Source organism: Protomyctophum parallelum, assembly GCF_964188405.1.
Source record: "Protomyctophum parallelum genome assembly, chromosome: 2".
In the NCBI taxonomy this organism is placed as follows: domain Eukaryota; kingdom Metazoa; phylum Chordata; class Actinopteri; order Myctophiformes; family Myctophidae; genus Protomyctophum; species Protomyctophum parallelum.
In genome coordinates this window covers 43,632,174-43,646,873 of record NC_139699.1, presented here as the reverse complement: position 1 = coordinate 43,646,873, position 14,700 = coordinate 43,632,174, and the positions used below count along the sequence as shown (strand labels likewise).

General features: G+C 43.6%; 1 protein-coding gene across 1 annotated transcript; it reads left to right on the top strand.

Annotated features, from left to right (window-relative positions):
• Positions 1 to 2,316: 2,316 nt before the first annotated feature.
• On the top strand, positions 2,317 to 13,677 carry LOC310854641 (extracellular calcium-sensing receptor-like; the record flags this gene model as incomplete). The annotated part of the gene is made up of 9 exons (XM_083759316.1): positions 2,317 to 2,429; positions 2,748 to 2,850; positions 5,501 to 5,587; positions 6,512 to 6,728; positions 6,936 to 7,087; positions 7,324 to 7,602; positions 9,820 to 10,047; positions 10,136 to 10,259; positions 12,764 to 13,677. 9 exons carry the CDS (start codon positions 2,317 to 2,319, stop codon positions 13,675 to 13,677), a joined length of 2,217 nt encoding a protein of 738 aa, XP_083615442.1.
• Between the last annotated feature and the right edge of the window lie 1,023 nt (positions 13,678 to 14,700).

Here is a 14,700-nt window from a genome sequence, read left to right as displayed (position 1 = left end):
ATTTGGGACACAACTGGTGAGTTGAAGATGCCTTGGGCTTTGCTCTTGTTTTCCCTCACACTTCAGTGGTAATCAGGAGTGGCCACCTGAGAAGTGGGGAGGACTGACCACTGCTCTGATTAACAACTTCAGAGCTGAACAGTTTTATGGTGCTCGAATTCTCCAGGTGCCACTGACCGGCAACCTGCCACTGACCGGCAACCTGCCACTGACCGGCAACCTGCCACTGACCGGCAACCTGCCACTGACCGGCAACCTGCCTCTCTCTCTAGGTCGTCCTCAGACGAGCCCTCCATCGTCGCTTCCAGTAATCCCGGTTCTCCACACATCTGGCCAGCTCGTTGGTGCTTTGCGCTCCTGCGTCGTTCTTGAGTACATCCACATTTTAATGTGGGACGTCGCCATGACCGGTGCCCGTGTGTTGGTTCTCACAGCACTATTTTACTGGCTGGCAGCTCTTGACTATAGTCCTATAGTCTCATTCTCCTGGCTGCTATTTTCTGGCCTCACCCTTGGCATTCCATCATACAGATTCTTGTTGGTAACATGTGTGCTCTTACTGATGTTAAGTACTGCACACAGCATTCTGGTATAGCACCCGTCTAGAGACTTCTGCAGAGTTGGCTTCAGGCTTCAGGGTCCAGCACTCACTGCCGTATAGGAGAACAGACTCTACCGTTGCGTAGAAGAAGCTGAGTTTGGTTTGACACTAACCACCAACCTGCCACTGACCACCAACCTGCCACTGACCACCAACCTGCCACTGACCTGCACCAACCTGCCACTGACCACCACTGACCACCACTGACCACCAACCTGCCACTGACCACCAACCTAACACTGACCACCAACCTGACACTGACCACCAACCTAACACTGACCACCAACCTGCCACTGACTAAGGCGACATGTTGCGAACCGATTTGCAAGTTTATTGCAGATCTCATTGTCTCTCGTAACGTACAAAAGTAATGGCATCAAAATGCATTTAATGTACCAAAAGTAAAAGTAGCCTACTCATTATATAGAATATGGCCCATTTCAAATGTCTAAAAAAATCTTTTTTTAAATAGCTGATCTACAAGCTCACAATGCGTCGCAATCGGCTATTTTCAAATAATAATAATCAAAATCTACAAAGTAACTAAAGGTTCAGTCAGACAACTCAAGGAGGATGTAATATATATATATTTATTGAATATAAGATAATCAATGCAATATATTTATTATGGTTTGGCGATGTATTGGATCTGCTTTTTAGGTACTCAGGTCAAGCGCATCAGTCCCGACCATAGGGACTCTGAATCCCCCGTACCTAAACAGTAGATCCAAAACGACAGGTGGTAGCTGGGGTGGAGGTGGGTGAGCACTTTGTATACAGCAGCGCACAGTATACAATAAAGCAGCAGCAAGCAAGCAGGAGGATGAATGCAAAACCTTCGGTTAAAGTAGCCGGTATGAGATTGGGTGTGATTGGCTGAGTGAATCATGTGGATGAGAGCCTGATGCTGCGGTGGCCGGCGCGCTGACTGAGGTTAAAATTTACAATTTACAATTTACAATTTAGGCATTTAGCAGACGCTCTTAATCCAGAGCGACTTACATTTAAGCAAGAACAAAAGCATGGGAATACATCACATTCGCATTTATCATGAAACATGCGTAAGCTAAGAAAGTAACAGTGGAATATCTATATAATGAAACTATACATACACTATACATATAAACTATACATATTTACTACTATGCTATACATAGTATACATATGTACTATGGCGTGCTATGACTATATACAAGGTTATATAGTTCCCTAGTTATATAGTTCAGTCAAGGTTCCCTGACTGAACTTGCTCTGCGCATGTCTACGACAGGCGCAAATGCTCATTTTCCAAATAAATGTAGAGGAGTAAAAGTACAATATTGGGGATTCAAGATGTAGAAATACAGGTAAAAGCATTGGAAATGACAAATGCTCAAGTAAAAATACAAATACCTCAAAATTGAACTTAAGTACAGTACTTCAGTAAATCTACTTTGTTACTAAATGTCCACCACTGATGTATGTTAAGCCCTGCCTCTGTGTGTGCCTAAAGGCCCAGATCATCTGGCACAGGGGACAGCACTGCACTGTGTATAAAACGGTAAACCTAACAACTGGACAATGGTGGGGGGGTTGTTAGACAGAGGAGGACAGTCATGAGGGCTTCTTTAGACATACAACTGTTTTCATACTTGATGATGTTCTCTTCCTTCTCTCCTTTGTCTTCATCCTCGTCCTCTTCTTGTGAGTTACAGGCACGGTTTCATCCTGGCAGAATGTACAAGGCTGGAGATGTGCTTCTGGGTGGTTTGTTTCCATTCCACGTCTCCTCTGTGTTCCCTGAGCTGACTTTCACACAGTCCAAGGAACAGAAGCCCACCTGCAGTCGGTGAGTATCACAAATAGCCAGCAAGACAACACCAACCTTGTTTTGATGTATAGAAACATCATTAGTTGATGTGTATGTTTCTGTCGGGTGGAAACCTTCTCAGAACATGTGTTTGGATGGATCTAGGGTAGTTATTATTTAGTCACAAGCACTTTCACTTAAAAAAGAAATTGTCACACTGTAGTATGACAAAGTAAGTAATTTATTAAACAACAACCAAACGTTTAAATATGGAGATACAAGGTTTCTGCCCCACAGCAATGATATTCAAGGCTACAGTGTAAATGTGTGTGTTAGATTTTTCATTCCAGCGTTCAGATCTGCACAGATCATGGCTTTTGCCATCACTGAGATCAACAGAAACCCCAACCTGCTCCCCAATGTGACTCTGGGATACAGTATCTATGACACCTGTTTAACGGTTGGAGTTGCAGTCCCTGCAGCGTTGTCACTGATCAGTGGGAGAGAGGAGCAGTTTACACTGGATCAGAGCTGTGTTGGGTCTCCTCCAGTTCTTGGAATTGTGGGTCCTAGTACCTCAAAAAGTTCTATTACCCTCTCTAGAATATTAGGTGTATACAGAGTGCCCATGGTAAGTTTCCTATCCCCTTTCACCATATAGCCTATTGGCCTATTTGATTTAATATTGCTTACTTGGCTATTTGCAAATCTATAATAGTTACGTTGCCGCTAACTATGGGAAGAAGGAAATTGCGGGAGTTGACTCCACATGTGTTTCGATGTGCAGGGCGTTGCTGAAAATGAGTACCTGTGCTCAGCTACTTCCCTGGGTAAATAAAGAATAAAAAAATGAAAGGTACCTTTCAAAACCTATAGAAGTCAGCCTGGTACAGACGAACGGGGCACCACTTTATGTAGCCTATGGGCCGATTCATACTCCTATTTTAGAGCTGAATAAAAGTCGGTTTGGCGCTGTAGAGCCTATAATTTGACGTCATTTGAGGTTCGGGGGGCGGGTACCGTCCTAAAGTCGGCTCTTCGGTGCTACTGAAAATTTCTGACAAGCCGAAATCATTTCGGCACTACAGCGCCGAAACAGCGGTAAAATAGGAGTATGAATTGGCCCTAAGAAAGGCAATTACATTTTGTAACTATTGTCAGCAATGGAATGATAGTTTTATTTGGTGGGTATATGAGCTGGTCGTTTTGAAAGTAGCTCTCAAGTAAAAAAAAGTGTGGCCAGCCCTGGTATAGATGATTATATATATATATATATATATATATATATATATATTCATTCCGTGGGTAAATCCCTGTAGGCTACCCACATATTGGTAGCCTATATTAGCCCAATATTGGCGTTACGCATTTCACTTGAATAATGTTGTGTGCGCACGTGCGTGTGCGGAGAAAGACAGTTATTTAAAGAAACTCAAGATTATAACGTCCTGTCTCGCTGCCGCGGCGGCTATTCCTGTGTGTGTGTGTGTGTGTGTGTGTGTGTGTGTGTGTGTGTGTGTGTGTGTGTGTGTGTGTGTGTGTGTGTGTGTGTGGCGAGAGAGAGAGAGAGAGAGATCGTGGCTTCCAGGCGTGCGTGTGTGTGTGCAAGCCAGGCGTGCGTGTGCGTGTGTGTGCAGGCGTGTGTACTCGGAAGTTGGCTGGCAGGCGAAAATAGCCAAAGCGATCCGTGTAATCGTAATATTTAGGCACAAACCAACTACTGACAAAGAACAATGTTGATGTAACTAAGAGATTCGCTGAGTGAGTTATATTTTAAATACAGAGATTTAGAAGGAATAAGCGAGGCTACAATTCCTCTCCTTGCTTGTTTCTCTTCTCCTGCGAGAGATCAGATTCTGAGAGCTAGTGTGGGCCTATTAGAAGACAGGGCAGTGTTGCCAGGTTCGCGAATTGTAAGCGAGTTGTAGTGTGTGTAAGTAGCGTGGTTAAAGGCCTTGTTTCTGGGCCTGTTGGGGCAACAGCATAGGCAACAGTGGTTAGTGTTCCGTGTAGGGAAGCCTCGGGGGTGTGGGTGCTTGGGGCGATAATGTTTGTAGTAAACAAATGCATTGCCGCCGTGAGTGTGGACGGGAGGCATCTTTGGTGGCACTGCAATGAGCATTTTTTGGCGGGTGGTGTCGAGTGTTGGCGATGGGCGCGATAGGAGGAGATAGGTCCCGAACACTGCGAAGGTAAGTGTGTGACGTCACTGCCCGTGTGAGTGTGTGTGGGTGTAGTGTGTAAGATGGTGTTGTGGGTGTTGCAATAAGTCACGACTAAGTCACGACTAGTCTAAAGATGAAGGGTAAAAAAGAGTAAAAAGCCACATTTCCATCTACTTCCAGCCAAACCTCAAAGAACAAAAACATTGTGATGAAGTTACAACAATTTACAATTTAGGCATTTAGCAGACACTCTTAATCCAGAGAGATAAATTAAGCAAGAACAAAAAGCATCGCAATAAATACATTAAACGTAGTTATCATGAATCATACGTAAGCTGAGAACGTAACAGTGGAATATCTATATAATGGAACTATGCATGTACTGTATGCTCTATAGTGCTATGTCTACATAAAAATGCTAGTCTACATAAAATGCTATCTATAGTCTACATACAAAATTTCGCGGCTCCAATCGCACTTCATTACGATTCGGTGCAGGTGTGAATGTAATCCAACGCAAATAAAGGAAATGAAAAGTGCTAAGTACCATGATGGAGTCTGAAGAGGTGGGCTTTCAGACCACGGCATAAGATTGGGAGTGAGGCTGCAGTTCTGATTGTAATGAAACGTGCATTACATAGTTTTGGAGCCAGAAGAGTTTGGGACGTGTGGAGCGTTGTCCCAGCGTTTTTAGTGAAGCTACTATAATAATGAACAGATTATCACAGGTGATAAAGTAAGTGATTTATACTAAGTTGACATCAGGCCATACAACCTTTTACAATACAATAACTAAAATCTTGTTCAAAAATTGTGTTGGCCGCAGATACATAAAGCAGGGGCCGCGGGTTGAGTAGCACTGCCCTGAGGCACACTGTTGAATACCTATGATCTAGTACATTACAGAATAGATATTTTGTATTTGTTTTTATTCTGTTTTTCCAGATAAGTTACTATGCAGGTTGTTCCTGTCTGAGCGACCGGACTCAGTTCCCATCCTTCTTCAGAACAATGCCAAGTTTTGTCTTCCAGGTGAACTTCTATAACAATAGATGTGTTGGTATTTAATAGTTCATGTTTCACAAACTGGAATACTCAAACCCATGGGGTGGGCAACTTTGATGTAGGAGAGGGCCACTATATTTCTACACTCACTCCAGAGGGCCACTGTATTTCTACACTCACTCCAGAGGGCCACTATATTTTTACACTCACTCCAGAGGTCCACTATATTTCTACACTCACTCCAGAGGTCCACTATATTTCTACACTCACTCCAGAGGGCCACTATATTTGCACACTCACTACAGAGGGCCACAATTATTTCCACAATTACTCCAGAAGGCCACTATATTTCTACACTCACTCCAGAGGGCCACTGTATTTCTACACTCACTCCAGAGGTCCACTATATTTTTACACTCACTCCAGAGGTCCACTATATTTCTACACTCACTCCAGAGGTCCACTATATTTCTACACTCACTCCAGAGGGCCACTATATTTGCACACTCACTACAGAGGGCCACAATTATTTCCACAATTACTCCAGAAGGCCACTATATTTCTACACTCACTACAGAGAACCACTATTATTTCCACACTCACTCCAGAGGGCCACCATATTTCCACACTCACTCCAGAGGGCCACTATATATCCACACTCACTCCAGAGGGCCACTATTATTTCCACACTCACTCCAGAGGGCCACTGTATTTCCACACTAACTCCAGGGGAATACAATTGTAATTATGCTACTAATATTGACCATTATAGATATAAAATTTAAAGCAGGTCATGTTTGCATGTTTGGAATTGTAACAGCTGAAATCAATAATATAACAGTATTCCAATATTAACCTGCAGGCCACATAAGTGAACACAGGGGCCACATGTGGCCCCTGGACTTTATGATCTAACCTAAGTACATTTCCGTCCATTGTTCGTCCACTCAGGTGCGAGCTATGCTCCAGACTATGAGGTGGTTGGAGTGGACCTGGGTAGGACTGTTGTTCAGTGATGATGATGCTGGCCGTGACGCAGCCCGATTATTCCAGTCTGGCCTGGACCAGTCTGGTCTGGGTTGTGTGGCATATTCAGAGGCTCTGCCCTTCCACAATGACCTGGATAAACTCCAGAGGATTGTCTCTGTGATGAAGACGTCCACAGCTCGTGTGGTCATTATGTTTGGATACGGGGCCTATATGTATAATGTCTTGGATGAGGTTTGTGTTACGATACATCTGTGGAGGATGTTAATTTAGGCATTCGTAATTAGAAGAATCTAAAATGAGAATGTATTGAATTTCTTTCAAAACGATGAACAGGTGGTTAAGCAGAATGTGACAGGTCTGCTATGGATCTTACCTGCCACTTCAGGTTGGTGGGGAGACGGTTATCTCCAGTCTCCTCACTACCTACCATACCTCAGAGGCACCCTGGGTTTTGCCATCCGTCGTGGAGAGATACCAGGTGGTCTCAAGGACTTTTTGTTAGAAATACGTCCTGACAATGACCATGAGGATAACATAGTAAGTATTTTTGTTTAATTTGATTGTATATTTATTTATTTGTATGTCTTTAAATGTCTCAATGATTTGAATACACAGAACCACAATGGACACAAGCCCTTAGGATATGTTGTATTATCCCTTTTGCACCATTGTATAATTGTCCCACTATAGTATCTGCAAACTGTGAATAATCAATACATTAATCAATGAATTGTACTTACAGGTATTCTTATGAATTAACTGTGTTCTTTCAGGTGAGGCAGTTTTGGGAACACACATTTCAGTGTAAATTTTCACCCCTTCCACCAGAGTGGGTGGACACTGGTGGAAGGGTGTGTACTGGACAAGAGGACCTGGTAACGGCAGAAACTACCCTGGACCTGGATATGTCTGACCTCAGGTCAGAGTACAATGTGTACAAGGCTGTGTATGCTCTGGCCCACGCCCTCCATGACATGTTGCAGTGTGTGCCAGGAAGAGGGCCTTTCCATGGGCACAGCTGTGCCAGTTTGCAGACAATACAGCCATGGCAGGTGGGATATTAATTCAGTTAACCTGTAGGATTATTTTTATTTATTGTTTATTTGCACATTTAAAAACACCACATTTGAAACAACAACATATATTATTGGGTTGTGCAGGTGAGACTTAGGTGACATTCACACCAGAAAGCTTTACTGCGATAAAACTAATCCTGCTGCACATTGGCAGAAAGTGCGCTTCGTTTGGCAGGTGTGAAGCATCATTCGAATCCTAATGCGCATCAAAGAACCACATTCTACTCCGACCAAAAACGGGGGTTTCGCTTTGCTTCCAATTGCACTTCATTACGATTCGGTGCAGGTGTGAATGCAATCCCCACAAATAAAGGAAATTAAGCAAACAATGTGGTGGGTGAGGAGCTAAACACAATTGGAGACGGAGAAGGGAGAAGGCATATTTTACGCAGTGCAAAGAAGTCCCGTTAAGCCTTTTCCACACCTAAGACCAAAAGCGCCGCGGACAGAAGAAGCTGTGTGGCGTGTGCGCAGCTGGTTTTTAGACAGCTGGTGGATGGGAATTAAGCTCCACCTCCGCGGACGATTGACGCGGAGGAGAGCGCTTCCGGGAATCTGGCCGTCGCGCAAGTCGTCCGCGGAAGTGGAGCTTCTTTTCTATCCACCAGCTGTCTAAAAACTGTGTGCAGCTGCTGTGCGCAGCCGAGATTTCACTGTGTAGGCTAGTTTATGAATGGAACACATTGATAAAGGCTGCGTTTCCAATTTCTGCGGATGACAGTGTGAAGGCAAACAGAAGGTTAATCTCACCTTATATGAGATGAATAATAAAAATAAAACATGAATTATTTGGCAACATTACTAATATAACAATGGATAGATGCACAGTATAAATTAAAAAAAAGCATAATAGTAGAAAATAAATTGATGTGTAGTGTGTAGGTGTCACAATGTGAATCAAGAGGGTCAATAGGACCCAAACGCAGGACAAAGGCAGAGAGTCAGAGCAGTTGAAATTGCAGGTGGTTTATTCACCAAAATTCATACACGAGGAGAACACAAGGAGTAACAAGAACACTGGGAGTCAAAGTACTAGGAGTACGTCCAATCAGGGAAACTCCCCCCTGTCAGGTGTAAAGGAGCAACTTGGACACTCAGGCATGAAGGAAGCATGAGTTCAAAGTCCGTTGCTCTCCCCATGTCCCCCATATACAGTATGGTGACTAGGTTGGTGGAGGGTATGTAGAGCCCAGGATCACATTAGATGATTGACACAGGGGTAAAAAATGGGTTACAAAATTGTGGGATAAAGAAAGATAAGAAAAAAAAAAAGGGTTCACTATAGGAGCATAACACTAGTGACGTACAACAATGATCTGACAAAGAATTGAAAAAACAGGGGAGTATAAATACACAGGGAAAACAGGGCACAGGTGAACATAACTAATAATCAACACTGGGATAGGCTGCGGGGAACTAACAGACAAGGTGGAAACACTAGGCTAATCATGGTGAGACAACAGGCTACAAAAGCAACAGAGGAAACCAAGAGACAAAACGTATTACAAAATAAGAGTACACAAGTGCAAAGGTGGGGGAAGAACAGACGACTTCAGGGGGCCGGCCTGGATGATTGACAGAGGCGGGGGTGACCTCAGGAGGGCGGCCTGGACGATGGACTGAAGCAGAGCTGGTGACCTCAGTGGACGGCCTGGAGTCCGAGACGAACAGGCATGCCGTCTAATGGACGGCCAGGAGGCCGAGACGAGGCAGCAGAGGACCTAGGAAGCGACGCCGGAGGTGCTGCTGCAGGCTCTGGAGGCGACGCCGGAGGTGCTGCAGGCCTTGAGAGGCGACGTTTCTGAAGTATAGGGGGCAGGTGGTAATTACATGTTCTTCTGAATGTGGTATTTAATAAAATACACGTTTACCGCTGTGTCTTCTTGCGGTCATGCCTCTCTTCATTATGCTATAGTCACACAAAATGCAGAAGTCTTCCTCACTCCTAATTCTCAACAAATGTGGGTGACAGTATGAATATGGTTTTGTTGAAAGGCAATGCATAATGTAAGGGTTAGAGCACATGTTTTAGTAATGAGGCTGGTGGCGGAAGATAGCAACTCAGCAACAGGAACACCCCTTGAACAATGCTTAAATCCCCGAATAGTGTGTAGTGTGACTTGTGCACATAATAGGACCCTTATGTTTTTAAAGTCTCTTGCTCTTCATGATTCTGCTCATCACCATTTCTAGCTTCTCTATTACCTGGAAAAGGTCAACTTCACCACATCTGGTGGTGAGCCTGTATACTTTGATGAGAATGGTGATGCTTTACCAATCTTCGATATATTGAACTGGGCATGGCTCCCTGATGGAAGCACAAAGATTCACAACGTAGGTGTGTTCAAGATTACAGCCTCCGGAGATGAAGAACTCACCCTCGATGAAGACAGAATCTTCTGGAACTTTCAATCCGCAAAAGTAATTTCAGCTTTCTAAATTTTTTAATTGAGCACATGATGTGAATGAAATTTATATTTAAACTGATCTTTTTTACTTTCCTCTGTAGCCTCCTCGGTCGGTGTGCAGTGAGAGCTGTTCTCCAGGAACCCGTGTGGCCAGAAGGAAAGGAGAACCTGTCTGCTGCTACGACTGCATTGCTTGTTCTGAGGGAGAGTTCAGCAATGAGACAGGTAGGGTTACATCATGTAGCTACAGTATATGTACAGAAGGTTATAAGAAGATACGTGTCTGTCCCGTATGATATCGACTACATTGACAATTTCAACCTTTCTTGGACCGTCCTTTATTCTACAAAGACGGTTTACACCGGCAGACGGGGAAGTCAAGCACTGGCCACAAACATAGCTGTTAGCCTTTGCCATCACAACTCACCCTACTTGACCACAACAACACTGTCCAGTCCCAACACGTTCCCAGCTCCAATAGTTCCGCCTCATTTCCATTGGGCTTGGACCAACATCCACACTTACAGTTCCCATTTGTAACACAACTAGTTTAACAAATTATACTAACCAACCAATTATCACACTCAATATTAAAACAATAATAAGACATAGACAGCAAAAGCTTTTATCAGCCACTGGCATCCAGTCAAACCCTGGCTCTGTCCATTCCAACCTCTGCATGCTCAGAAATCACCCTTATGTCACAATACTAAGGATTTAAAAATGGCACTGCTAAATACCAGGTCTTTAATTCATAGGATAAAACATTTCTAGTCAATGATATAATTTCAGAGCATAAATTCGCATATTTGTCACTGAAACATGTCTATACTCTTTTGAATATCATGCCTCTATCTTGAACTGCCAGTCCCCGGTCCTAACCTTAACTTTATAGAGTGTCTCAGTTCCGCCCCCTCGAGAGACCCGAAAAAGAAATCCCGTTAATTTTCCTCATAGACTTTTCAGAAAGTATTTATTTAAAGACGTTTACGCCGCGGACAAAGCCAAGTCTTGTCGTGACAAATCATGACAATAAACACAATGTTTTCGTCCAAACAAAGAATTAGAAAGTAGAAAAAAACGACAGGTTACAATACTTTTTTGTTTGTTTTTCTTCTTTGTAATTACTAGCCTTTACCCATTGTGAAATACTTGCCGTCTTGTGGCCGCAGGGGGTAATTTGTTAAATTGGAAAAAGGGCTTCGTTAAGACAATGCCTGTGTGAAAAGTGGGAGCGATTGGTGCCGGCAGTGAGAAGCTACGGAAGTGTTTCTGACACACAGACAGACACACATTCATTCAGACAGACATTGGCTTAATTATAGTATGATTTGTTTGGTCCAAAATATTGTTTTTGTTGTCATGATTTGTCACGACTCGAGTTGGCTTCGTACGACGCTTGTCTATGGGGAAAATGCATTGGGATTAATTTCCTGGGCCTGGCGTCGTCATGAAATGGGGCGGGACTGCGACGCTGTATAGACCACCAAAGAAAAATGTCCCTCTTTTTCCAACAGAATTTGCCGAGCTCCTATCTATCATTAACACAAACTATGACATGACAATCATCAGCGGGGATTTTAACTACCATATCGATATGAATTATTTTACTTGTTTTTAAAACATTGATTGGAAATGCACCTGCCTATTTCTCAGAAATGCATGGGGGATTTGTAATGGAAATGAAAAATGCTTAATAAAAATGAAATGCTTCCTATATATGTGCCCGGCAGACCCCTTAGATCCTCTAGTAGCCAAAAAGTGAACCCGGACATGTTGAGTACACCAACGTTTTATGTTAGAAATGTTGAGTATGGGTCCCCAGCATGTAGAAACTGCCGGATCCTAACTTGCATATGTTGAGCAATTTTCAGAATTGGCATAATATGTGACCATACCAACAACCTATAGAAGGCAAAATTTATCATGATTTATCTAGCATGTGATGTGTCAAACTAGGGGGTTTTCATGATGCTGAATCCATTCCAAGCATTAGTTTTGCAAAAAAACACACTCATTGGGCTTAAAACGGCCATGCCCACTTGCCCAAATGTGACATCATCAATTTGTGATGACGGCATTGGCCGATTTTAGCCCAATGAGTGTTTTTATATCTATAGTGCTGGTCTCCTAGAGATTCCAGAGACCCCTAACATAAAAAATATGGAGAAGCCGCCTTTAGCTACTATGCCCCTGTGCTGTGGAACAGCCTGCCAAGGGATCTACTGTTCTCTGAATCTGTGGAATTCTTTTTACTTTTAAACTTTAAACTCTTATAGACACACCTCTTTAGCATTGCTTTTTTTTTTTTTTTTTTTTTTTGCGGCTTACGCCTTTTATTGATTTTTGAAGGGACAGACAGTAGGCTGACAGGAAACGGGAGAGAGATGGGGGGATGACATGCAGTAAAGGCCGTGTCGGGTCCGGGAGTCGAACCCGCGGCACACTGCGACTGGATTACCAGTCCGGTGCCCAGACCGTTACGCTACGGCCTGGGCGCATTGCTTTTACTTAGATCATTGCAAGTCCGTTTCCTGTTTTAGTTGCTTATTTAGTTTTTTTCTATTACTATGTAGTAACTTGTAGTTGATGCTCTCTCGTTATGTTTTTGCTCTTTGTTATGTTTCTGTGAAGCACTTTGAACTGCACTCGTCTGAAATGTGCTATATAAATTGATTGATTGATTGATTGCTTGATTGATGTCCCTTGAATCTTGTCCTATTTATTAGACTCTACAGAGTGCACCGTGTGTCCAGAGGCCTTCTGGTCCAGTCCCCAGCGTGACCACTGTGTCCTTAAGAGCATTGAGTTCCTGTCCTACCATGAGGCCCTGGGAACCTCCTTAACAACCATCTCATTGCTAGGAACATTTGTCTGTGCTATTGTCCTGGGGATCTTTGTTTATCATAAAGAGACGCCCATGGTGCGCGCCAACAACTCTGAACTCAGCTTCCAACTCTTGCTTTCACTCAAACTATGTTTCTTGTGCACACTCCTGTTCATTGGCCGTCCCAGACTCTGGACTTGTCAGCTGAGGCATGCAGCATTTGGGATCAGCTTTGTGCTGTGTGTCTCCTGCATCCTGGTAAAGACTATGGTGGTGCTGGCTGTGTTCAAGGCCTCCAAGCCTGGTGGTGCAGACATTATGAAGTGGTTTGGTCCTATGCAGCAGAGAGGAACAGTTCTGTTTCTTACTTCAATCCAGGCAATAATCTGTACAGTCTGGCTTGTGTCTGCCTCACCAACTCCTCATAAAAACACACAATACTATTCTGAAAAGATAGTCTATGAGTGCAATGTTGGATCAACAGTTGGTTTTGCGGTGTTACTAGGTTATATTGGCTTACTAGCACTCCTCAGTTTCCTCCTAGCATTCATGGTAAGGAATCTTCCAGACAACTTCAATGAAGCTAAGTTAATTACTTTCAGCATGTTGATCTTCTGTGCCGTGTGGATAGCCTTCATACCAGCATATATCAGTTCTCCAGGCAAATATGCCGATGTAGTGGAGGTGTTTGCTATTTTAGCATCTAGTTTGGGCATTTTGCTGGTGCTGTTTGGACCAAAGTGTTATATGATCATTTTGAAACCTGAGAGAAACACTAAGAAGTCCATCATGAGTCGAGGTGCCACCAAGACGTAGAAGCAGATTAGGCTATTTGTGTGTATTTGACATGTATAGGGATATATCGGACTGCTGATAACCTTGTTAGAAGATTAAAACTTCTACCAGATAAACTAAAAGCAGTAACACAATCAGTGAAGCAAACATGGGGTGTATGTGTTTGGTCCGATGTACAGTCCTACAGGCATGAGACACTCTACACAACACCCAAAACTAACCTCACAGGATGCCACAGGTTAGTTTTAACCCGCCACAGTTTAGTTTTAACCTGCTGCGCATGTCGGGAGCCACAGATGAGTTTTTACCCGGCTCTTACTACTTATTTAGATGGAAATAAGCGAATTAGCACACATGAGATCCATGCAGAATACTACACCGAGCTGCCAGGATACTGACTATGATAGGTCTGATCCAGAACGGTGGTCCTTGAGGGGGTTCCAGGTGGTCCGGGGACCACCAGTGGTCCTTGAGGGGGCTCCAGGTGGTCCGGGGACCACCAGTGGTCCTTGAGGGGGCTCCAGGTGGTCCGGGGACCACCAGTGGTCCTTGAGGGGGTTCCAGACTCTACAAGAAATCTCTAAGAAGAGAATACCAGCACTCACAGACGTTTCTTCATGTCGTTTAAGTAATGCACTTTTAAAATAATTTTATGGTTGGCATAGTATGCTGCAGACAGCACAACGTACGCGTTTCGGCTTGGAGTTTTCGTCAGCGTCAGGAAGTATCACTTTTACAGTATATAGTGTCCGGGGCTACGACACCTTCCCTTGTCCGTGTCGATAGAAACAACATTCAGCCAAAACCCAAAAGTGCAATCATAATACAGCAACATTCACAACGGGGTTCCAGACTTCCCAGTTCCATGCTGTGTTGCCAACAGCAACACAGCATGGAATTGTGCACAAAATCCAATCCGACGACAACAAAACATTCTAAGTTTTGGGTCTGAGAGGTTAAATCTCAGGCTAAATCTCACTCCAGGATACTGACCAGGATATTGAAGAGGATACTAATCATGTATTATAGGCTTAAGTTGTTTGG